We start from the raw sequence: 25,895 nt of genomic DNA on the forward strand, positions 1-25,895 counted from the left end.
CGTCTGAAAATAAACCAAACAAACAAACACCAAAACAAACAAACACCCCAACAAAAAACTGTGATACTGGATAACTACAGCAGAGTTTAGTGAAGACGCCAGTGAAGAAATGTGCCCCGGGCTCTTTTCTTTCAAAATACATGTAAAAATTTTGCCGTCCATTTTCACTTTTGAATCACCCCCATTCACAAAACTTTCACTGCTCCGACAAGTGCATTAACTGCATAATTTGAAAAACAGGAAAAAAAAGACAATTTGCACAGTCTGGAGTCAGTTACCTCAAACAAGCCAGCCATAAAGCCAGTTCACACAAATGTAACAACCATGAAAGTGCTGATTAAGATGGGATATTGTATGATCCAACTGACCGACTTACTGACTGACCAAACTGTTTCACCTTTTTGAGATGGGATATTGTATAATCCTACTGACCGACTTACTGACTGACCAACTTGTTTCACCATTGGTGACACAAATATTGCCCATATCGACTGGCATGATCAACTCACCAGTATGACAAAGCGACCAACAGACTAACCAAAGCACCTACAAACTAGATAACCAATCTAGCAACTGACTACAACTGATTATAATGGTGCTGAACACAGGGTTATTGAACTTGTCTTTTTCATTTGTAACAAAACAAATGCTATTGTAGACTTTTCAAATTTGACTGTAATATAAATCTTTTATACAAAACCTATACATTTGAACAACAACTCCAAAAATGACTACACAATGTTACCTTTATTTTTGAACAGTTTCAAAGTGATTAATTCAGTTACATACCTGTCAAAAATTAAGTTATTGATGATCCATTCACCGTATCATTTGCTAATGTCTCAAGAAGAAAATCCATTTCTCTGCAATTTCTTTTTCAACAGTAACATTTTTGTCACTAACTCAAATATCTGCCAAAGAACATTTAAGTTCACACTAGTTCCACTATAAAAATCTTTAAATCCAATGCTCAATCTGAAAAGGAGAGAAGTGAAATCTGGGAAATTAAAACAACCGTCTGAAAGCTGTTGGTTGGTTACCATTTTGCAAATAAATATTTCAGTGAATCATGAAATGGTACCATACAATCAACGACAGGGGCTTGAACTTGGTCCTCCTGGTAATACTCTAAAAGGGAGAAAGATCTTTTCATTAAGCCACTTCTGATATATGGTAAATCAATGTACATGCGGCAAATACTATCAAGAAGTACAAGTAACATTGAATCTACAAGTAGGTGGGACTTCAAATTACTTAAAGACTGAAAATATGTGCCAAGAGAGGGCGGCATGGATTACGTTAAATCAAATATCTATAAGACTGGAAACCTGACCTGGTATCAGAAGTATCTATGAGTTCAGGACAGACAGAGTGCCCAAGCATCTGGACTTTTTATGATTACTTTGAACCTTGAGAATGATGCCTTTCCTGAAGTCTGATTAGCAAGGATGTGCATGGTGACTAGGGTGTGTAAACCATCTTGTATCAGGGTGCCAGCTGCCAGTTGTTATTGTTACTGAAGTGGAGATTATGGCCGTGTCCGAAACGGGCTTCCAGAGCTACGGCTAGGTCTATTGTCTGCACGTCTCCATGCATTTCCAATGGAGCAAAGACCTAGACCTAGCTCTATACAAGAGATTCGGATGCAGCCTATATGCAAACTTTGGCTATATTCATGAGTAACTAGCGAGAGAAACCTGTGTTGAGCGCCATACATAAGCAAATCAAAAGAGTGGCTATAATGCACTGTTTCCACTCCATTTTTCCTGACTTCTCAAAAACTAAGGAATTCTGACAAGGCATGGGTGCCTGTGTTTGATTTTCAAATTAGATACTTTCCATCTGAGGTCATGTGGACAACGATGTACTGGCCATGTTTAGACTCTACATTGAGTGGGAGGCTATGTTGTTATTATTTGGTAATGGTTGCAAATTGCATGCATGTTCGTGGCAGCCAGTGGATAGTGGCTGCGGCCATCTCCCAGAGCTAAGTGTGTGTACAACCAGCCACAGCCAAACATGATTCAGACACAAGAAGGCTAGTGTCACTGTCAAGCTTAACCCTTGCTCTCACATTTTTTTCACGTTCTTCATATGTGAACAAATGTTTGCTGGTACCCATGGGCCCCATTTAAAGGTACTTTCATGGTATTGGTCTTTCCTCAAACTTCTCATTGCACTGATTTTGTTTCATGGGTCAATCAGGTCAAAACTGATGCACAAGCAATTACATGCACCGAATGCTCAGGGCAGAATAATAGGTGACCTAACCACAATTTTGTTTGTCTGATTGAAACCTTTTATGAAAACGACTGGCTGAGCTGACACAAGCACACTTTGACTAGGCTGGTGGGAGAACTGCAGGATGAACAGTGCACGTTGAACCAGAGGAGGGTTGGTGCCCTTCCCCTGTAGCTGGGCTTTCACAAGAGCTTGCCCCCTCACCAGGTTGGGCACAAAGCTGATACAAGTCAATAAGACGATACATCACGTGGACACATGGTATCAACTGGACAACGACTGCATGAAGCTGTCCAGGTTGTACTCTGTCTCATACTGTTTCTCGTCCCATAGTTCACTCAGTCCTTGCAGCACACTGCTGGCTGTCTGTTTGGCCTTGCTCCCTGCCAATGATGACGAGGCCTCCTGCTTAGATTCCTCAAAACCTCCCGGCCGCTTCTACGGATAAAACAAAACATGTGCTAAGATTAAGTAACGTTGAGAAGTCTATGAGGTAAAAAAGATGGTCACTGAATTGTAACATATGCTGGTGCATAATTCTGACAAGACTGGTTTACTTCTGATGGAAAGACACACAAAAAAGGTTTACTTGACATTTTGAACATAGTACACTGTTAAGTGAAAAAAAATCTCTACTTTAAAACAAAGAGGACGACAATAAGCAATATTTTGGCTTATTTTTCCTAGCCGGAGACCTTTGAAATTATATAGTGGCCCACTGCAACATTCAAAAAGTCAAACACTGGGTGTCCAAATTGTCAGAATTCTTATAACACCCAGTAATATGTCTTGTTAAAAAACTGGTTGCAATCAAGCCCCCAAGCAATAACTGCAGTAACCATTGGCTAAATTCGATCAGATACCATTAGTCAACCACTAGGTTTTGCTGGGTACCAGGCAAACTTGACTCTTGGTTAACTGAAGGCTGCTGGTAGTTTTCACTGGCACAAGCTACTAAGAGCTACTAAGGACGAAAAGTTGCAAAGTGAACACCAGTGTTGTATTCAAGACATTCCAAGACCTTTCACAAGACTACGCACAAGACCAGCAACAAGTAACAGGGTGAAAAGTGACAAAAAGATGCTTTTGTTGGAGTTAATTTGAATAGCTTGTGGCTTGAATCAAGACTAGGGGTCTTGCGTTGGTCTTGAGGGGTCTTATGATGGTCCCGACTACAACACTAGTGGAAACAAAACCTGCTCAGCAAATTAGGTTCCCCAGCAAAATGCGATGCATCATTTATAGCTTGTGAGCCAATCTGTGCTTACATTTTAAGACACAAATTTACTTAATGGGGCCGAATTTCATGGCACTGCTTAAGAGTTAGTACAAAAGTTGTGCTCCCTATAGCAGAAAATGTTGATTGTGCTAACAGTTGCCTGCATATGGAGATTTCCACTGTCATATCACTAAGTTAAGCAAAGTTATTCTTGGATGAAAATATGCTTTTGCTGTGCTTACTGCTTTCAGTCTCCATAAAATATGTAGAACCTCGGTTAGAATAAAATTGTGCGCTTAAGCAGCACCATAAAATTGGGTCCACTATATAATTAATCTCCACACAGTTGGCCCATGTTCTGTCATCTTAGTACCTGGTCCAGGGAAAACAAGTCCAAGAGCTGATCAGTGCCCATGGACTGCAGACTGGAGTTATCCTGGGTGATGACGGTGTTGGCAATGTTCATCTTGAACTTCTGAAGTCTGCCAAGGCAAAAATATGACATCAATCTCTAATTTCAAAACCTTGACCAATGCAAGTATGCATACAGGAGTCAGTAAAATGAACTAAGTGACACTGGAACGACACTAGAAATGTTTAAAACATCTGAGTATCTCCTAGCCCTAAAAAAGCCAAACTTTTCCTTAGCTTCTTTCAATTAACTTTTTCTTGCTGTTACAGTAGCAGAAGGCATGATTTACAATTCAATATTTTGACAAATCAGTAAATGTACAACATCTAGTCCTACAGTCCCTTTTAATTTTAGACCATTAAAACAGGACAGTTTAAAAAATGGTGCTGAAACAACTGAAATGACAACAAAACAAATTGGGTACAGGAAACTGCATGTGATGGGCTTTAATTTGATACCAATTACAATTACAAGTCATGCCAGCTTGGATGACTGAATAAATCATTGTTCATTGGAAAGCACCACATGAAATTATGTCCATCCTTTATTTAGGGCCGTTTCAGAGTTTACCCTGCAGCACATAAACACAATCCTAAGAGACAAGGATAAAGCTATCTACCCCATGATTTTCTCCTCCAAGGTTCCTCTGGTAATGAGGCGGTACACGTTGACCACTCTCTTCTGACCAATGCGGTGGGCCCTGTCCATCGCCTACACATGCAGGACAATGAAATTCCAGAAGAATTATGATACGATCTGTGAAAACCCTCTACAAGGTGAGCTTTGTCCTTTTAGTACAAATCACCCTCAAATTGATCTGGATACCGTGCTGCTTTCAAAACTGTTTAATTCATGATTCTAGACAACCTAGACTCATGTTGTGGACAACCTAGAATCATTAATGAAATACATCTGAAAACAAGAATGTGTTCATATCAATCTGAAGTTTACATGCACCCAAAAGCTCACCATGTGAAAGTTTTTCGCAGATTACATCACAATTGGCAAACAAGTTTTTGGAATATCCCAAGGCTTTCTCAAGAAATATACATGTAATATATATCATCATTACGTTTTTAAGATGCGAGTTCGGAAGACATCTTGAGATTTGCTCTTGCATCTCACAAATTGAGCTTTCCAATGCTACATTCATGTCCTCATGTTTGCTTTTAGTAAGATGTGAACACAATGGTCTGAACAGTTTGAGCTCTCCAATTTAATTTTTGGAGAATTATGATACTTTTATTGCAATGAAATAGAGTCTTCTTACAATTGGAATTTTTTTTTTATTTTTCAAGTCAACCTCCAAAAGATGTGCACTTTGTCTCTTGGAATGGATCATGTAAAATACTTCTGGTTGGTAAGGTTTCTGTTGGTACAAATCCTGTAGTCTGAAAGATATTTACTTTAGAATTCAAAGCTTGATGAGCAAGAGTCAAGCTCATGGAAACATCTTCCAGGACGAATGCAGGAGCTCTATCTCCTCTGTGACCTTTAGTAGAAGCAAGCAAAATTGTAGTGAGTATCAAGTTGCTGCTTATGAATTTACCTGCAAGTCCCTGGTGGGGTTCCAGTCATGTTCCACAAATATAACAGTATCGGCTCCTGTCAGATTAAGCCCCAGGCCTCCAACATGTGTAGTCAGCAGTAAGATGTCAATGGAAGGATCGTTGTTGAATCTGTACTCAAAGGAGACAAAAAAAGACATTTTCAACGCATCCATACTGGGCCACAGAATTGATATATAGCCCAATGCAAACTCTGGAGATTATGAACAATGCGTCACACTTCCAGACCTCTTCCCATAAATTCAGTCCATGGTATCGTAACATGCTTTAAGATCCTGTACTAATGATATCTAGGTTTTGATACACATCTTTGTCGAATCCCTGCATCCCGAATGTAGCTCAGGTTATGTCACATATCTTTAGGTCGTTAGTTCTGATTTCATGACACTTTAAGCAATGGCGTAACTCCACTTGCACTACATTTTATTGCACAAGTTGCGCAATCAATTAAGACCAATTTTACAAAACTTATGCACTACATACATATAAGTCTGTGACTTATGCAACAAATAATGGCGTAATTTACGCAATCATTTTAGATGGTGTAAGTTGCGCCAAATGAAACGAAACTGAACGATTTGACTAGCTTATCGTGTTCAGTTAAGCCGCATCATTGTTGAATATAACAAGGTGTACAGTTTTGTTGTAGAAGCTAATAAAAACTTGTTTGATGACTGTTTGATGAATGTTACATTGGCAAGGAACAGCCTTTGTAAAAACCGTTTTGTCCTTGTCCAAGAAATTATTTTATTAAAACATGGTGCAGCTACACAACTTTTCATGAAATCAAACATAAGTATATTGCACAACTATGGCATAAAATTGTGGTGCAAGGCTTACGCCTGGTTCAAAGTGATACCACATTTCATGAAATTGGCTGCAGCACCAACAATCCCATAATATGGCACACCTTAATCAGACATTGTGTATTGGTAGTTTAGTTTTCGGTATCCGGTTCTTAAACTATCAATAAATGGATAGCCTTAATAAGTTCATTTTATGTACCTATGGACAATGTCATGCCTTTGGCCAGCAGGCACGCTGCCATCCAGCCTGAGGTAGGTCACATTCGGAAGGTGTTTCCTGCAACAAAATCAACACGAGAAATATGACGATGTCCACCTCTTCTCTTAGATTCTGCTTTTCACTGCTTCCAGGACTTTTTCTAAAGTGGTGTTCAAAATACAGACCCAACTAATCGTTACTGTAATATGCAGAATAGGGGAACTTCTTGGCACTAGGCTTAGCAACACATCTGTAACATTGCAAGTAGACATGGTCAAAAGTTAACAGGTGACCAATTTTCCTCACCACATATAGCCATAACTTGCTTTAGAAACACAGCCAAATTGAGAGTTTCGTATTTTAGTTTCCAATCAAGAAGAAATCTTGACATTCCCTTAGGAAAGTACCACAGCAACCCCTATACTAAAAATAATACATACAGTTAACCTTGTAGGAAAAAGATAAAAATGTTCCCATAAGATCCCCAAAAGCAGGACTACAGTGAAGAATGTTGGAAATGGAGGAAATAATTGGAAATGAAAGGAGGAAAAAATCTGAAATCCTTTTAAAGTAAGAAAAATGTCATGACTGAAAATAAAAACCTAAATCAGACCTGAGTAAGTCTTTCTCCACAATATCCAGCATGCTCTTGAGCTGGCAGAAAAGCAGCACCCTATGCTGGCCCACGACGGCTTCTGTCAATCCTTCCTGTTCGCTAACCATGACCTCCACGCCGATGCCACAGTCCTGGAGCAACTGCCTGCAGAGAGGAGGAATTACACAGAAAAACAAGTAACCATAGGGTCTGCTCTTCTTATGTCACAGATGTCTTTTTCCTACAAGTAGCTGCTAAAAGTATGGCTGGTCGTCACTAAAAACGTAAAAGAACAATTCAAAAAATGTTAAAAATCCCATGCAGCTTTCAAAACACTAGATAATAATACATGTACTACTGGAGTCTTAAGTAATAAATGAAAAAATAAATCTGACGAATGTACATGTTAAAAGAATTTGAGCTAAAATCGGAAACAACCAAAGAGTGGTTTTTCTGCAAACTTTGGCTGCCCATACAGATTTTAGGCGAAATGAGAGTGATCTAAACCTCAGCGAAGGCAATCAATATCACAACTACAAACAAAAATGAGGAAAAGGTTCAGCTTTAAACATGTCTAAAACATGAAAGATAATTCTAAAGTCTTATTATCCATTACACAGATTTCAAATTAGCAGAAAGGCTAAGGTCGTGTCTAAATTACCCGGCTGCAGCTTGAAATAAAACACGAGTCTATGGTAGTGGCTGTAACCAATTCCCATAGAGTTCTATGTAATTTTAAGCCACAGCCAAGTAATTTGGACACAGCCTGAGGCTCTGAACTGGTAAGCTAATACAAGTTAGTGACCAGTTTTATCAACCTTGACACAAAAGAGAGCAAGATGGTGACATGTACAACTGTACCAAGTGACACAAAACTCTATCCTCCATCAAACAAGCTGTCATGGGCAAACTTACTTGAGTGCAGTCAGCTTGGGTGCGTGTGCGATATCATGCAGGGAGGTGTTCTGAGCGCTAAGTTGGGCGGTGATGTTGTCATACTGAGGGTGTTTTTTGTTCAGGACAAGTAACGGATGATTACACACCTTGCGCAAGTACTGAAGTGCCTAAGGGTGTAACATCAAATGGAAATACACCATTAACTGAAATGTTTCAGAGTAGTGAGCATCCTTCCTGGTTGGCAATATATCACATCTAACCAGTCAGTAACCATTCGATACACAGAACGAGACAAGTAAAACATCAGATAATCGAACTTTGGACCTTCTCTGGACTTCATACTAGGGATAATGTTGAGGAAGTTTTTGGCTTGCCATGCCACTTCGAGACTTTCAATGTAGCAATATGCACAAAACCCAAATCCTTCCACTCAAAAATATATTCTATTTCTGATCCAGTAATACATAATTGCCTGTTACTTTAATAACTAGAAGCAGGTTCCAGATTTTGTACAAACATTTGCTTCTTATCTGGAATCATCATATCATTTCTGTTAGTTTGATATCAAATTCATGTGATTATTTTATTCAAGATATGGATACAAATAAACTAAACTTGAAAAAAATTTTTTTTAAAGTGACCCAAGTGATAATACACTGACTTCGCTAAAGCGAGCATAAAGTTTCAATAAATGGAAAAATGTGCATTTCAGCAGTTTCATGGCTTATATAAAACTTTATACAATGACGTTTAATTGTAATGAGTAGCAAGGATAGTTCCACCAGATTAGGCTGTTTTAGTTGAAGTGCAAAAGAAGGTGATTCAGAAGGGAGTTTAACAGCCATGAGGTAGAGAAAATGTAAAACAAGAGGAGTATGCATCATCAAGCAAAGCAATGTCCTTTGGGTAGTACGGGACACTGTCCCTCCCCCCCGATACGGGGAAGAGTGTAGAATCAAAGTTCACAAAGGTGATTTTGGTATTTCATGTCATGAATGATGCACCATTTAAAAGACTTCATTATACACATATTTACTAAATCTTTTCAACATGAAGTAAAGAAACAACATACTTTTTTCCCAATCTCTGACACAACTGTTAACATATCAGCTGTAACTTGTGATTTGTTGCTCACACCACTGTTGATACTTACCTATAAGTCACCTCTGGTAACTGTAATATATTTCTGTTACAGGACTTCCTGCTATAATGCTTAGTCTTCAGGCTCTCACGTTTATTTACACACACCCCCTCCAATACTCTTTGTATCAAAGTGAACAACATTTTTGCAAGACGAGTGGAGATACCTTTCACAGCTTCTTGAAAAGTTCACAACTTTTATCCCAACAATAAATAGGACCTCATCAGATATTGGCTACTCCTCCCAAAAATCCCTCCTCTCTTTTGTTTGGGACTGCACCTGTGATCAGTGAGACGAGAGACTGACTTCACCCTGTCCTACCTGGAATATGTGACTTGTAGCTGGTGCCAAGGGTTTGGCCTGGCTCTCCCCCTCCTCTGGGCTGTCAATGCTTGCCTCCACACCCTTCTTAGCTCGAGACTTGGCAAAGTCCTCATACAGTTGCACCTTGGGACATAAAGAAAGTTCCCACATGTGAAGGTTTAAGATTCTCAAAGTACCACACTCGATATCATCTAAACCTTTGCGAGTGTGGAATTTTGTGACCGGCCTTTAGGGCCGGCGACCATTTAGACCCGGTTTGGAAAGGGCCCCCCCGGTAAGCTCGCCCTGTTGCAAAAACCCCTTTCATACCAGCCTGGCGACCGGCCTGGGATGCTGGACTGGTTGTTGATCTCGAACTTCTCCATCCTGGGGTCTATTGTTTGCAAGTACTGGTACATTTAATCTATCCTAGAAGGAACCTGCTTGTGGTTTTTAATCCTTCAGCGCTATACAATGTTTACACTAATCCCCTTAGACCCCTATTCATCTGTGGAAGCACGGTGGGGGAAGCCTTCCATTAGGGACTTTGAAATGCCAATGTCCAGACAGGCCTGATACCGGCCTGGAGTAGCCTGAATACCGGGCAGGCATTATACAGGGCGGGCTACCAGGGGGCCCTTTTCAAACCGGGTCTAAATGGTCACCGGCCCTTACCTGGAGAGCACTGAGCTCACAGTAATAGTCCTGAATGATCTTGGGAGGTAGATCGTCAAGCACATCCTCCTTGAGACGTCTGAGCAGGAACGGAAGGACCTGTCTGTGTAGAGACTCCATGGCCAAGGCACCTGCCATTGCAAGTCACAGGAAGAAAAGTGGCCTAATTATTAAACAAAGGAAACTGGAGTGGATTGGAAATTGAACACAAGAAATCTTAACAATTACCAAGATCCCCGTAGAGTCATCAGAAAGAGGCACCATTAGTAAACTGGCCCCACACTCACTCATGTGTTAGTTAGCTTGAGGCATGCATGCATGTTGACAAGTCACAGCACCTCATTGGTTGAAGACGTAGTCAACAGCATATTGCTACAACAAAAATGGCGCCTAATTGTGGTTGCCGCTAAATCTATGAACAGGCCAACACTATTTCCAACTGATTAACTACTAAGTGACAAATTCTATTTCCATGAGAATGACATATTGCCATATTGCAAGGTACTACTACCAGTAATGATTGTGGTTGCATCGCATAACATCTTGAGAGATACTGTGGTCCACTTTCTGGAGGCAAAATGTCTCCTCTTTGTTATGACTGGAAACAACACAAGGCACCTCACCAGATTCTTGCTCCTTGGATGAGCTCTTGGCATCTCGGCTCTGAATGATCGGCTTGGCGTATCTGGCCGTGAACTGTTTCTCCGTTCCCAGGTAGCCCGGCATCAGGAAGTCAAACAGAGACCACAGCTCTAGCACATTGTTCTAGGAGTAACACAAAAGTCGATGATGGGAGAAATACCATTCGTCACCTCACATATCCAAATTTAGGAATGCTGCTGTTCCATTTCTTTTCTTATTCTCACCAAGGACAGTATTTGCTCCAAATGTATTGTCCTGCAGGTCATGCTGTTCTCTTGTAAGCCTCCACATGCTCACAATATCAACTATAATGTGCAAGCTGTGCCCTATGGGTAAACAGGAGAAGTTCTATAAAATCTGGAGTGTAAGTAACCCTTGCACATTTTTTAAAGCTTGCCTGACATCTTTAACAAGCTAGTTGCAATGACGAGATAACTTGAAAATACAACCACAATATTTGCTGCCGCTTATTCCTGGTAAAGCAGACATCTTGTATTGTCAACATGATCTTATTCAACGGAAAGACATTATTTTTTGTGAGTTGAAGGCGACTTTGACTTGGCAAGCATACCACTGGCAAGCACATCATTCCTTGGTGGGACTGTACATAAGTCTGCAACATACCTGAATAGGTGTTCCTGACAGAATGAGTCGATGTGCTGCACTCAACTGCTTGATGGCCTTGGCTAGCTTGGTTTTGCCATTCTTGATGATGTGACCCTCGTCAAGTATGCAGTAATTCCACTGAATTGTCCTGATGAAAATTTAAAAAATAAAGTCAAATCTTAAAAAAAGTGCAAACAGCCTGCATCTTACACGTTTTCACCTTGTCATAAATGAAACCCACATAATCCCCTACTTTGCAATGGGTCAACAAGCAAGGTTCTCCTGATCTACTAAATGAAGTAACAGTATTTTTCTGGAGACAATGTAAACATGGCAAAGCAGACAGAATATGCCTTGAATTTAACCACTTTGCACCAGGGAACCCGGTATCGGGTACCCTATGTTTGAACGCATAGCCGGGGAGCCTGAAATCGGACAAAGGACCTGGATCTTGTAACAAAAGACAGGAATCTGAACAAAAGACCAAGCTGCTGGGACTTGAAGAACATTTTATTTGTCAATAGCAGAGGTACTCTGTCCTTTTTTGAAACACTATACAACTTTTTGAGGCACTCAATACGCAGGATTACAACCGCGGATGAAAGCTATGCAGCGCTGCAGTGCTGAGAAACACAATACTGCTGCATGCTAAACTAGCCCCATTGAAAAAGACGCCAGCAGCGAACTGCTCTAGAAAAGAAAATTACGCAACACTGCACAATCTGGGCTCTCTTTATTGGGCGGCAGGCCTGGTTGAAATACACGGGTGTCAATTGATGTTGCCTGTCAGATTAGAGTAGCCATCAGACAGTCACTCGTGTGGGTATAAAAGTTTTTGAAGAATTTTGAAAACAGAAAATCATGAAAAACGCCCGTATTCGTGCACTACCATTTTAATTGAACCCGTCACGAAGCGGTTAAGAGTGAAACTTTGGTTTATTGCTAGGTTCGTTCTTAGGCACAACCCCACACATTTTACTGGCTTTCTGATTACAGGAAATGTGCTTGAGTAAGTCAACAGTAGACTGCACTACCTCGATTTTTCATTAATGCGCAAAATATCGGAGACAGCAGATTAAGTTATCAATGTCTCCATAAGCTAGTAGATATTTTAATACCAGACTCCACTGATCGTGTGAAATGTAAATCCTGCACACCAGATCAGCATAAGAAATCACTCGCGTAGCCAGTATTGTTTGTTTGCTCAAACGTAAACGCAAACTGGCATGACAGCTGTACTACTCACTTAAAGAAGTCGATGTCGTTCCGGACAATGTCATAAGACACCACAACCAAGTTGTGCTTCTTAACCCTACTGCGTAACCTGTATCACAGGGGAGGGGGCAGAAAAAAAGAGGGAAAATAAAACGAAAGACGATTGTGAAATGATGACATCTGACAGCAGGAATGACGACAGCGGGTGCTATATTGAAATGGGAATGAATCACACTCCATTTACTTGACTAAAGGGAATTAACTGTACAAGTGAACAGACTGCATTGCATGTCTTATTTAGCAAGAAATATGTCAATTTCCTGAACCGAAAGGTTATTCCAGGGACACGTTCTTTTCTTTAATGAGAAATACAGCACAATAATTTAGAATTCAAGTGACACAACACTTAAGGCCCTGTACAATTCCAACAGTATTCATGAAAAAATGAAAACAGCTTATTCCGGTAAGTCAAACGTACGTTTGTCGTTCAGTGGGCGGGCCAGTGTAGTGCAGGGGATGGAGGTACTCTCGTGAGCAGAATTTCTCAATTTCAAAGACCCAGTGCCCTGTGAGGGTTGGTGGACAGATGACAATGGAGGACAGAGGGGCAGCATCTGCATGCTGCGTTTTCTATAGAAAAATATAAATGACATAAAAATATAAATAACTGAAATGATAAGATGGAAATAAATTAAATTTATAAAGCACAGTTCAATTGGAAATTGGAGACTTCTCAGTTAAAAATCTCTTATAAATTCACAATCCTTTTGATGGGAAGGAAACAATTTGGCACATTTGTTTCCTTCATTAATAATTGACAAGCTAAAAATCTGGAAAATGAGTCAAAATTCTAATGAATTTCCTTAAAATTGGCTATTTGTAAAGAGATTACTGACTTAAAAGCATACAACGTTGAAACCGGCACGTAAAATAAAAATCCAGGACAACAGAATATTATTTGTTTTTGTGGAGGCTTTTTGGAGAAAAGCCTGTCACCACAACGATCAAAGAAAAAAATTCCAAATTATAAGAAAATGATGGTAAGCTTTTGTCTGACATACTTTATGTGCTTTTTCCCTGAGGTAGTGGTCTCCAGCCATGATGCAGATGGACTGCAGCGTTTTCCCCAGCCCCATGTCATCACACAGAATCCCATGCAACTTGTACTTGTTGAGAAATGCCAGCCAGTTCACACCATCCTGAGTCGCAGGTTGTGGAATAAATGGAAATTTGATGTTACTGTCAAAACTAACACTCTGGCTATAATGTAAGTTTTCATTTGCACTTTTAAATCATGGAAATCAAACATAGATTTTTGAAGACTTTTTGAGGTTAAAAACACCCTATCTATTCCAAAATGAAATAGATTAGAAGGACATCTTATCCAAAGTCACTTACAAAAATAAAATGAATTATTAAAGTCATTCCAAATTTAGAGATCTTTTTTCAGAAATCTCTTGACAGCCTTTAGAATGTTGAAGCTCTGAATGATAAACCACTTTTGTCAGAACCATGTAACCATACATCTCTCTCCCTATTTCAACTTTTCTTTTACGTCTAGACCTCACTTTCATAAAAACACCAATATCTTACCATAAAAACAATGATTAATTAAATCCCACGAGGGGGGGGGGTTACCAGAACTACTGGCATGTCCAAGTTTTACCTGTTGGTATTTCCTGAGTTCAGCTTTGATGGTGACCGGCACTTCGTAGCTATCCAGCTTTTTACTGTCAAGGAGTTGTTCTAAGAAACGCCGTTCCCTAGCTTTCTGCTTGACCAAGGACACTGCCATCGCTGGTGGGTCTGGGATCCCAGCCTGCGGATGGGTTGGATGAGGAAGGAGGGTAATCAGAGAACAGTTCAGCTTTGATAAGATGATAAGACACTTATTCAATGCCGTCATTCTAACATGCAATCACAATTACAGAATTAGTCGTACAGACAAATACAAATAGGTAAGATACAATAATGTACAGGGTAACAGAAATTTCAAAGCAAGAATAAATGACAACATTTAGGTGTGGGGTTAAGCAATGCTTTTATACCCCAAACCAATGAACAGACAAGAAATAAGAAAGCAACAAAGAAATAGACACAGAACAGACAAAACATATCATACAACAAACAAGTGTGAGACAAGACCTTCAATTACATGAGGGCAATCTTTTACGTTCATGTCTCTAATTACAGGTTTTTTTAGTTAGAAGGAAATATACCTCAAGTGATTAATAATGCCAGTGTTCTTTATTTTTGTGGCTAGTTCATCTATGTGACATTTCCAAGTAAGATGCTCATCTAAAATTATACCTAAAAATTGGTACTTTTAACTTGGCTCAATCACAAATTATTCCAGAGATCTTTCAGAGTAAGGCATTACTACGGTGATGCCAAAAAGCTAAGACTACACAGTACCGAAGTGGATACAGTATGTCGTGTGTGTAAAAGGCATTAGCACAAAAACCTGTGAGTGAACCAACAAGCGTGAACTCCATTCGTTTGCACTACACCCCGTGGTTCAAAATGGCGTCCCACATTGGTACTCTATAGCCTGTATTGTAGTGGAGTTCCTTCACAAGGTCAGTTATAAGTATGAGGGGAACAGTGACTAAGGAATGCTTCTGATGCAGTCCATTTGAATAGCTTGGCTTAAGACTGAGTGACTTGTGATGAATATGTGATGGGACTTGCAGAGACTTCTGGTGGACTCAACTACAAAACTGACAGTGGCTGAGAAGAACAGATGTGCCTACATAGCCAATGGCTAGCTGTTACTGTCATCCCAAAGATGTGAGTGTGGATACCTCTGGCTGCAGATGAATCATTAAGTTGAGACAAGACATGTTCCAGAGGACAGGGCAAAGGCGGGGGGGTAGGCAAGCATAACTAGGTTCCCGTTGAATTAACAGAGTATGCTTTCAACTCACCTCCAGTGGCATGAGCCTTATCAGCGTCGCGAAGCAGTGCGTAGCCGTCAGTCGCACGCTTTCCACCTGGTCGCTCATTCGCCCCAGCAGGGGCACCACCAGCAGTACAATGTAGGGAACCACACCCATGCCCAACCGCTCGATGAGACACATCATGGCCTCCACGGACCCCTCCCGCCGGGTGGCGCTGTCTGCCACCCCCAGGAGAGGCAGCACATCTGCCAGGACACGATTCATGGTCTCGACCGTGGCCACCTGGCCCAGTGCCCCCAGGCTGCTGGCTGCCACATGCCGGACGGCGGTGTAAGGGTGCTGCAGACACTGGATCAGGTTGGGAAGAAGGCCTGTCAGCTGGTAATGAAAAAATGAACAGAACACGAAGAAAATTCCCAATTTAGTTTGTTTAAGAAACTGACAAGGGTGTAACAAGAAAATCCTCAACCAATGTATAAGGCCAAACAATTTAATCATTAAAAAACCTGTAAATACAAGATCTGACAGGTTTAGTGAGTAAACGAACAACTTTGTTCTGTTTTCAACACTTGACAAGACAAGGGGCTACACTATGGTAATGCCACTGCTCCGATGTGTGAGGATAAAGTCCAGCACTGACCTTTGGGTGTAGGTTTGGATGCACTGCTGGGCAGAGTACCTCAAACACTTGTAGGCTATTGATTAGCTCTTGGGCTAGGTCATCCTTATCCTCCAGCAAGATGGCATCTGAAAAGGACATCCAATATCAGACTAACTTAAATACCCTCTACACAACTTGGGTAATGGTGGTAATCAGTGCTTACAATATTCTGTAATATTTGAAATCTACATAAAAAAACAATCCCGCATCCTTAATTGGAAGCCTGGTATCACATTAACCCTAACAGTACTCAGTCCTCCAACAGGTGAAGGACTGAGGAGTGTTAGGGTTAACAAATAGGCAGTATGGCCACATTCAGTGCGACTAGGATATCCGATACCTTGATATCCGAAAACGTACCTTCCCATTTTGAATTTAAGAAATTCACTAAATGCAACATGTTCTTGTGCTTGCTTTAGTTCATGAGCATTTGCAATTTTAACTGGTTTTTCAATTTTTTCATTTCAAAAAATTTTTCAATTTCAATTTGAGATTATTTGAAAAGACAACGTTTTGGTGATTTTTTCCATAGACTATTTCACACATGATATTTTGTGACTTTTGACATTTGGTGCACAAGAATATCTAAACACATTTTGGCTGTGATTTCATTCGCTATGGAAAACATTTCAAAATGTGGAAACATTTAAGTAATTAGGAAAGCATTGCTGCAAACCTCATATTTGTGACCCATTCCAGGAAGAGGCAATATAAAAGCCGCCTATGCCATTGTGTGCAATGGCCCTCTCAATGTTAAGAAAGTGAAATTCTTGTGGGATTTCAATGTTTGTTTTTCATCAGAAAAAACATCATTATTCACTAAAGTTTCAGGTTTATGACCAAAACGGTTCGAAGGGAATACACTAGTTGACAGGAAGATTTGAGATGACTCTTCCAGTCCCATCTGTTTCAGCATTTCAGAGCCTGTTTTCTCAGTTAAGTTGAACTCCGTAGAACTTAATAAAGGTGAAAAAAGGTCAAATCTCTGGAACGGAATGGGCTATTGATCTGTGCCATATACCAAATGAAAGATTACAATGCAGACTTTAAGCCATATAACTCACTTTTGTCATTTTTGCATAATAATATTCCCTTTTGCAAAGTGGGTCACGTATGTCAGAGTAGCTAAATTTAAGTATCTTACAAAACTGGCCAATAAGAAAATAAAAATCCAAAGACCCCACTGACTTTGTTTAGTTTTTTCCCAAACAACTGAAGAAAACCTTTTTTCTCACTTCAGAATAAAAGCCTGTGTCTCTGCCAAGCAATTTTGTCTATGGCTACGGAAAGTCCATGCAGTGCATAAAATGCAGCCAACAGCCTCAAACGCTCAACTGAGGACATTTTTCCAAATCTGCAGTGAGAACATCCCAATTTTCGTCTACAGCTATGGATTTAATGCAGCCAATCAATGGCAGAGCTGCAGCTCTACAAGCTTAACCTTGACAATTCCTCACCAAACTTGGATGGCTGAAGGTGTTCTAGCAAAGGAGCAGTCATTAGCTCCCACAGCTTGCCCGCCCCGGTGATGAGATCCATCCCAAATCGCCGAGCGATGGTAGTCAGGGCAGACTTGGCCCCTCGGTGCTGAAGCTGGCTCTGGGGGTTGCTCCCCTCGGTGAGAATGGAGGGGTCCAGGAAGAGGCCCGTCTCTGAGAAGCTGCTGGATTCTTTGCTGCGGGATCGGGCGTAGGCGGCCCGCCGGCTGGCTGCGGTAATGGCTGCTATCTACAAGGGACAAAGCATATAGACAGGTCACACTTTGCACCAGAGGCTGATGTGTAAAATATGAACCAACTTCAAACTTACAAAACACAGTGGCTGCTTTAACCTACGTCATATTTTATGTTACTGCAAGACAACTTATGACACAGTTTGCAAAAGTTACACAACATCTGCAGAACAGATGCTGATGTAAAATAAATACTGTAATTGCGTAGTCATTATAGGAGACGTAACTTACACTAAATATACTTCTACAGATAAGTTTCATAACCACTCGTCATCATCATCATCTTCCGTTTTACGTCCTTCTTTCCCTCGAAGCAGGGGTCAGACAAGTCCTCCCTATAGTTGGCTTCACTTGCCATGGGGGTCTTACTGTCCAGTGCCATTTCAGGCCATAACCTCAGGGCCCTCAGGTCCTCCTGGATGTTGTCTTTCCATCATTTCCATCGTAATTATTATAAAACCCATCACTGCTCAGCTTATTAGGATTAATCCCAGAAACTCACAACTTTGTTCTTGAAGGTAATGACATACTCATTTGCAGTAAGCAAGCTTCAAAGATTCTGTACCTGTTGTTGTTTTGCTAAAGTGAGTATCCCAACCCTCTTGTCGCACTGCACAGTAGTGACAGCTCCAGGGAGTGGGGATGATGGTCTGGACCCAGCAGCACACCCAGCAACAGACGCTTTGCTGAAAACAGGTGGTCTTGTCAGGTCCAGCGAACCCAATGGCTGAGCTGCGTTGGGGGTGACGTTGGGGTCGCTGCAGAGACTGCTGCATAGGTTTTTGATGATCTTGGGGGAGGGGCAGGGGTTGCGGCTGGTGCACTGCTCCAGCAAGCTGGCCAAGCTGTTGGCAGCATGGCTCTGAAATGCAGAAAGGAATTTTCACAAAAAAGTTCAGGATACAAGAATGTTGTGGTCAAGTGATTTGCGCAAAACTTCTCAATGCTTCTTTGGAACCTGTGGAAATGGGCACGCTCAAGACACAACCATTTGTTGACCACTGGTTGACCACTGGTCAATTTTGTGTGAAGGGTGATACCTGCATGATTGTTATCTGCTCCTTTTTTATGCTGTCCATCAGGGGCTTGATGATCGGGTTGAGCTTCTGCGGCAGGGACTTCGAGGCTATCACAGCTGAGGCCAGGCATGCCTGTGTCCTGCCATCAACACCGGGATTAGAGTAAAAGGTAACAGCTCTGTAAAGTGTGGACTCTGTGAAACCATGCATTCAACATATAAAATGAAAACAAACACAACCTGGATCATGAGAGGGCGCAATTTTCCTAGCAACGGAGGCTCCTTTGGTCAGAACTGCACTTCGCTAGTTCACACATGACTATGAAATGCACGCGTTACGATTGCGTCCTACCAAAAAAACGAACACTCCCCACCAACATGGCTCTTTTCAACCGATGAGGGGGCACTTCTTCTCAAGGCAGATTGAAGGACCTCTGATGCCATTCCCTGTCATGTGCCAACAGGTGTATCCTTTTCATAGCTAGAGCGTTGTGTACATTCAACTGAATATTGATGATGCACACTCCCCACCATATGCACTGATCAGCTCTTGAGGTAAGATATTGAGAGTCAGGACAGTTCATACACAGGACGAATGGGTTGAAGTGATGGTGGGGACAGTGGTGACAGTGGTGTTGGCAATGACGCTTTTGTGGGTAAAGGTGATGATGGTCAAGTTGGAAACGATCATGGTTGTGACAACAGAGAAATGGCACCTTTGATGACACAGCAAAAGATGCTGGTACCTAGCATAAACAAAAAAAATGTATAAACTACGCATACATAATGTACATATGAATGTGTATATACCTTGTACTAAGTATCTGCTGCTCTGTATTAATCTCCTCAATGCTTCCCTGGATGTGTTTGCATCTCTGCTGTATGTCTTGACTAGTCCTAGCCGGCAAACCTGCTTGAGACAACTGGCCCTGGATGGACTCCGACAGAGCGTTTGCCTGCTCCACAGTAAAAGCACTGTAGGAATCAATCAAACCAAGTAAAACATGTCTTGTGTACGTGTGCATCCACTGCCGGTGGTTTTCATCAGAGATGTATTTTGGCTGACTGTACATTTAAGAAAAGGCCCCGAATGTCACTGACCGCTTTAGGTCACCTTGATGTTTCAATGTTTGAACGGAGTAAAGGCTATGCTTACAAAAAAATTTTGGTTTTGCATTGTTATTGTTGCTAAGCAATTACGTAAGGATCCATTCAAGTGGGCCAAACGTGTCAGTGCAGCCTCTCTTTCAGCACAAGACCAATAGTGTAGTTCTGTTAGGACACTTGGGTAGGTAACCATAGCAACCTGAACAAATGGTTCACTAGAGTAGTACATCAAAATTGTCAAGAATGAATTTCTCATAGGAATGAATGCAAACTTCAGCACTTCTGTTGACAAAAATGGAGAATTTGAACACTGGCTTTAACAATACAATAATCCTAGGATCTGAACATCTCGGTCAATTACACACTGCTTTGGTACAATCTGTGTACCTACCTGGGAAACTGGACTGGCTGGACATCTTTTCTTACATCACACCATGCACTTATAAGCATCTGGTGCAGAGAAAACACAAAGGCCACACTAATTTTACTTGAATCTACTTGCAACAGTATTTAAGATGAATTTGCATTTCACAAGACTAAACTAAGCAAGCTGTTAGCTCAATGCATGCTTCCAGTTTCTGACTCAATGAGCATAAAACCCGAGCATAAACTGTGCAATGTTCACCATCTTATGAGGGAGGTAATCATTTCACCATGTGAACAAACCTTGCATTCTGACTGCATTTTCATAAAAGGCACTGACACCTCATCGAAGTACATGGTGCAGGACAGGATTTCTAGAAGTTTAGCCTTGACAGCTCCTGGACACTGGAATTCCTGAGGAAGAATAAATAGGTCATTCCGGGTCAAATCAAACTCGGAGATCCCACTTTGATATTATGCAAGCATGATGAGCACACTTTGGGCTTCCTTGTGGCAAAATTTCGAAAAAGAATTTATTCTGCAGCATTCAAGGGTTCAGAGGTCAAAATTCATTTGCTGGACCTCATAGTGGAATATTAATTTTTGAAACATAATTTACTAATAAGGTTGATTCTCCAGTTCGGAACTTTAATTTATGATGAAAATCATCTCTCACATTTCAATCTGAAAATACAGGCATTCAAAGTTATAGTGAAAATTGCCGAGTCCAGAGTTCAATGACCTCTTACTCACAAACCACATGACCCAAAACACTAAAATTTGGGTTTTTGAGTTTTCTCATTGGACCAAACAATTTCAACATATTTCAGTTAGGAAAAAAATTTAATGGTCTATCAATTCAGTCATTTTGTAAACTTCACTGAGTTAACCTAAATGTCCTTGTGGGCAAGTAGCCTGATGGTTAGGGTTTGTAGCGTCTGATCATAGGGTCGGGGGTTCGAACCCAGCTAGTGGCAGCATGTTGTGATCTTGGGCAAGTCACTTTACCCCAATGTGCCTCTCTCTACCCAGGAGTAAATGGGTATCTGTGGTTACGTTCACTCGTTTGCACCTAGCTTGCAACGGCAGCATCAAGCTAGTATACTCCCAAGGAGGCTGAGATGATGTGAACCCAATGTGCAGGGATAATGATAATATATTGTGGCCTTTGTATTGCAGATACTGGTAGAAACTGTGTGCCTTATAAATGCTTTGATATTATTATTATTATTAAGACTTTATCAACTGACAGTTTGCTAACTGTTCAATGAATCTCTTGATCTGATTCCAGTGCGTGTGAAATACCTTTCTTGTCTGTGCCCATTCCTCAATGATAAGGCCAATCACCATCCTCTGTATGGCCGACTTGCTTTTGAGGTGAAAGATGAGAATCTGTGCAAGGGACTCACAGGCGTTGAACTCAGCAGACAGCCTATGGCTGGTGATGTACGGAGCAACGCGACCAAGTAACCTGAATGTTATAACATACATTGACAGCTTGTAACTGGCCAATGAACTTCCAATGAAAACTTGAACTAAATATTTTGAGTTTAGACACTAGGACAGAGAATGCAGCATGGGGTGATTAAAATCTTAAGAGAAATCTAGAAAGAAAACGTCAAATTTTGTGACATCCTTATGCAAGTTTGGTTACCTTCATGGTTCAGTAACATTTTTGCATCTGTGTAAATAAATTTCATTAATTAAATTTCATCTCTGTGTAACATGCTCAGAAGGTTCATACCTTGCAGCCCTTATTCTAGCTTGGAGGACTACAGACTCCCTCTCAGTCACTGAGGCACTGAGTGAAGTGTCCCCTCCAATGTACTTTCTGTCGTCCTCCTTGACGGTCTGTTGGCTCTTCCAGCTCTTGCTTAGACCTTTAGATTCCTGCCCATGCCAAGAGAGGGAATCCAGGTTTTCTTAAACTATGAAACTCTTGCATCACATGTTTCTTAGGACACAATTTTTAACAGTGGACTCTTATGACAACACCTCAAGTCCAGAATTCAAATTCAGGATGAAGTCACTCAACTTCTTTTGTCAAAGTCTTACAACTAAACTGCCCAACATGGATATGATTTTTCTCAGATGAGTTTAATTTTAAATTGATTGAAATCACTGTCAAATTTCATTAAAGCAATACAACATTTCACAACAATGTTGACTGCTGTTGTTTAAACTTCCATCTAATCTGTGGCATTTGATCACACAGTGGGCTGTGAAATAAACTGTGTTAGGCCAAGGTTGGTCAGCAACCACTTGTCAAGTACTGGCCAATTTTGCCAGCTGCCCAGAATGTTTTATGCATAGGTTGTCAGTAAAAATCTACCAGTGGCTCACAAATGGTCACTGATCTAACTTGGCCCGAGTTTTATTGGTACCTTGACTTTGTGCTTAGCCTCAATCAGCATGTTCACATCAATGGGAACCCTGGAAGGCTGCATAGCGAGGCACATCCACGCGCTGATGTAAGGACACGATGCTGTCACTAGCATGTCTAGCGGGGACTTTTCCAACAAGGCATCCCACACCTAAGGGGTAAAAATTGAAAAAACAAAGTCATGTGCCTCAAAGAGTACATGGATGCCTAGCCTAGCATCTCAAGTTTATATTCATCCCTGAAGGCCACATTGTTAGGTTGCGAGATTCAATTAGCAGGAGGCACAAGGTTACGTCTCTTTCTGCTAGGAAATTTGCAGCATTGAATTTTTGACTCATACAAATCAGACTTACTTTGGATTGCAATGTACGGCTACTTGTACATCCTTTGCTGATAAAAATGTTGTGCTAGACTGATGAATACAGATTTCAATGTGTCTTCACTCAGCACAAAGCAATTTTCCTTGTATTTCAGTACTTCTTATAAATACATTTAAAGGCATGCATGCAAGTCAAAATGGGGACTTCAAGCTTTCAAAAGACAGGGGAAATAAATGAGAATCATAAAGAGTTTGGATGATTCTGACAAGAGCAACTTATTCCTTCCTCCACCAAACAAAGAGGGATTTGTGTCTTCTAGCAAACACCCATCCTGTAGAGCGTGTACCTTATCAATGAGAGCCAATATGTCAGGGTTGGACTCCAAGATACAACGCTGGAAGATGTGTCTCAACGCGTCCTGCAGTACTGGCGGAAGCCACACATCTGTTGGAACCTTCATATACACCAAACGATAAATCATAAAAACAAAGTGATTTAAGAAATGCACTCGGGCTAACACAGGGTTCAGTTACTAACATTGACTGCCCAGTCAGTGTTTTGGTTAGAATTGACAGTAAGCCCAAATGATGAATGGGAAATAAAGGGCCAGGTTGTTTCACAGGGATGTGGATCTCAATCACTGATCCCATTGCTGGTTCACTCCATCTAACAAGCCGGTTTTGGTGTCAGTGAACCAACGACGGATCACTGATCACGATCTGGAACAGCGTCAAACAATCTGGCCCAAAGGAAAACCAATATCGTTGACCTTCTACGCAAGACGTCATCACTATTCCGACCTTTTTTGTCACAAGGTTGAGCCTGAACAGCACTCTATACTAGTTGGCAAAAGATACATAGGCAGTACCTGTCCTGCTGATATCAGTTGTCAGACAAATAGAATTTTTCAAACGGAGAAACCTGTAGAAACAATGTATATGCACATGTACATATCATACATATACCTGTTGATGGTCTGCCAGCAGCAATGTACACAGCGTCTCCAGCACGGCTCTCCTGACTGATGTTATATTGTGCCGCAGGAAAGGCCAAAGTCTGGGCATCAGGGTAGTGGTGCTCTGGCCGTGGCAGACCAGGGCTGCAGGGTAGGAGTGCAAGGATGCCAGGAGGGTCATGATGCTGTTAGTGGAGGCTGTCAGGTCGTCCAGCTCCAGCAGGGTGTCCCAGAGGGTGCTCAGGATAGTGGGAACCTGAAGAGAGTAAAGGGAGGGGGAAAAGATTAAGGAGAATAACAGACCAATAACTCATAGTCAGGGTTTTGCAGTCATCTGGTGTCATGGCAAGTCACAACAGCTGTGCAAGTGAGCCATGGAAACTCTTCAAATTAACCATAAAATGGTCAAAATGGCCATTTGTCTCTGGCCAGCGCCCCCACAAGTTGTGACCTTAAGTCTTGTGATGTGGCTTCTGAATGACTAGATTACAACTCACAAAGAGAGATTATATCTAACTTTATGCCCAACATGGGTTGGGAGAAAATGAGTAATGGACGTATACTGCCATTTGAAAAATCCTGACACAATGTAAGACAATATAAAAAAATGCATCCATGACTTTCTACAAGCGCAAATGCAAAATTGTCTGTTTTCAGTGTACTAATGTCTTAACACCAGAAATATCAAATTATTATGGAGAAAATAGGCATACAGGTCCGACATTTTTCGTTATTCACAGATCACATCGTCAATACATTATGTATGAAAAGTGACCTAGTATCGTTTCAATTATGACATCAGATATGGTGGGGAAATGACTTAAAAGTTGACACAGGAAAAAGAGACTTGAGACTTGACTTGTGGAAAAAATGACTTGATTACAGTGCTGCTTTCTGCAACACTCTTGTTGAGTGCTCTAACCTGTGCATGACACACTCTGATCAAAGCGCCAGCCACTGGGTTGAGTGCAGCTGCTGCCACTGCTCTCACATCATCATCTTCATCCTGCAGGCCGTGCACGATGGACGGTAAGACAGCTGGTAGCAGCTCATCGGTCATCTCCTGCATTTGAGATAATTAGAGTCTCATTAGCACCCAGGGGGTTCTGAAGTTGCAATTTCTTAGTGAACTTTGAATGATGGTGAACTTGCTCAGGATGTGTCAAAAATAAGGCAGAACTTGGTAGCTCTTTCACGGAGAAGAAACAGAAGGAAACAATAAGGGTTCATTTTTCACTGATCCCCACTGTGGGATGATTTTTACTGGTATTTACTGAGTGGTGACAGAAAATAGCAATAGAACCAATCCCTTGGCCAGTATCTCAAACTAAGCTAATTCAATCGCTATTGGCTACAATGTGCTAAATGAGAGTAAACTGGATTAGGGGTAGCCATAATTTTTAATTCAGTTTGCTCGACAGCTAAACCTAAACCAACCTTTCTGACAGCCAGAAGGTATTTCATCCCAAGTAGACCACCGTGTCTGACCTCCCATTGCTCCTGGGACAGGAGCTGCAAGAGGACCCCCAGCACACCGTGCACACCAGCGGTGGTCATATGGTGCAATACAACCCCTAGGGCTTGGGCACAGGTTTCTCTAACTGGGGCCACAACCTGGGTGACAACCGGAAAACACAAGAATTAACTGACTGAAGGGGTGAAAATCATCAGAGTTTACAACAGATATTTCAATGAAGGAAAACTTCCAGTTACTGGCATTTAATCAAACACTCATGCCCAGTAAATGATCTAGAATACAGTTTGGGAACAATTCTTGCATTAATTAATGTTTGCAGCTGAAACACTGAGAGGGGGGATTAACAAAAAAATTCACATCACACGCGATACATATCAAAGGATGCATAAGTTTGAACATAATCAACTCTTAAAAGGTGTTAAGAACCTGACAAGTACTTGACTGATAAAGAAAAATATTC

General features: G+C 41.1%; 1 protein-coding gene across 3 annotated transcripts in view; it reads right to left on the reverse strand.

The window, feature by feature from the left end:
• Positions 1 to 59: 59 nt before the first annotated feature.
• Positions 60 to 25,895, reverse strand: part of btaf1 (B-TFIID TATA-box binding protein associated factor 1) — a 41,517-nt gene continuing 15,681 nt past the window's right edge. For all 3 annotated transcript variants that reach the window (XM_022224656.2, XM_022224655.2, XM_022224654.2), the window contains 30 exons: positions 25,396 to 25,572; positions 24,881 to 25,021; positions 23,969 to 24,214; positions 23,350 to 23,457; positions 22,685 to 22,834; positions 22,045 to 22,190; positions 21,606 to 21,771; positions 20,604 to 20,714; positions 20,329 to 20,387; positions 19,641 to 19,805; positions 18,853 to 18,970; positions 18,378 to 18,674; positions 17,538 to 17,808; positions 16,060 to 16,166; positions 15,447 to 15,797; positions 14,186 to 14,338; positions 13,581 to 13,718; positions 12,998 to 13,149; positions 12,551 to 12,628; positions 11,323 to 11,452; positions 10,680 to 10,821; positions 10,057 to 10,187; positions 9,400 to 9,525; positions 7,956 to 8,104; positions 7,059 to 7,205; positions 6,446 to 6,523; positions 5,422 to 5,551; positions 4,492 to 4,583; positions 3,834 to 3,942; positions 60 to 2,679 (listed from right to left, as the gene is read on the reverse strand). In XM_022224656.2, coding sequence (XP_022080348.2) covers positions 2,506 to 2,679; positions 3,834 to 3,942; positions 4,492 to 4,583; positions 5,422 to 5,551; positions 6,446 to 6,523; positions 7,059 to 7,205; positions 7,956 to 8,104; positions 9,400 to 9,525; positions 10,057 to 10,187; positions 10,680 to 10,821; positions 11,323 to 11,452; positions 12,551 to 12,628; positions 12,998 to 13,149; positions 13,581 to 13,718; positions 14,186 to 14,338; positions 15,447 to 15,797; positions 16,060 to 16,166; positions 17,538 to 17,808; positions 18,378 to 18,674; positions 18,853 to 18,970; positions 19,641 to 19,805; positions 20,329 to 20,387; positions 20,604 to 20,714; positions 21,606 to 21,771; positions 22,045 to 22,190; positions 22,685 to 22,834; positions 23,350 to 23,457; positions 23,969 to 24,214; positions 24,881 to 25,021; positions 25,396 to 25,572 — 4,542 coding nt within the window. In that variant the 3' untranslated portion in view covers positions 60 to 2,505. The remainder of the gene's footprint in view (positions 2,680 to 3,833; positions 3,943 to 4,491; positions 4,584 to 5,421; positions 5,552 to 6,445; positions 6,524 to 7,058; positions 7,206 to 7,955; positions 8,105 to 9,399; positions 9,526 to 10,056; positions 10,188 to 10,679; positions 10,822 to 11,322; positions 11,453 to 12,550; positions 12,629 to 12,997; positions 13,150 to 13,580; positions 13,719 to 14,185; positions 14,339 to 15,446; positions 15,798 to 16,059; positions 16,167 to 17,537; positions 17,809 to 18,377; positions 18,675 to 18,852; positions 18,971 to 19,640; positions 19,806 to 20,328; positions 20,388 to 20,603; positions 20,715 to 21,605; positions 21,772 to 22,044; positions 22,191 to 22,684; positions 22,835 to 23,349; positions 23,458 to 23,968; positions 24,215 to 24,880; positions 25,022 to 25,395; positions 25,573 to 25,895) is intronic.

This window comes from Acanthaster planci, linkage group LG07 (genome assembly GCF_054643075.1).
Source record: "Acanthaster planci isolate LZ-2023a linkage group LG07, COTS_SCS, whole genome shotgun sequence".
In the NCBI taxonomy this organism is placed as follows: domain Eukaryota; kingdom Metazoa; phylum Echinodermata; class Asteroidea; order Valvatida; family Acanthasteridae; genus Acanthaster; species Acanthaster planci.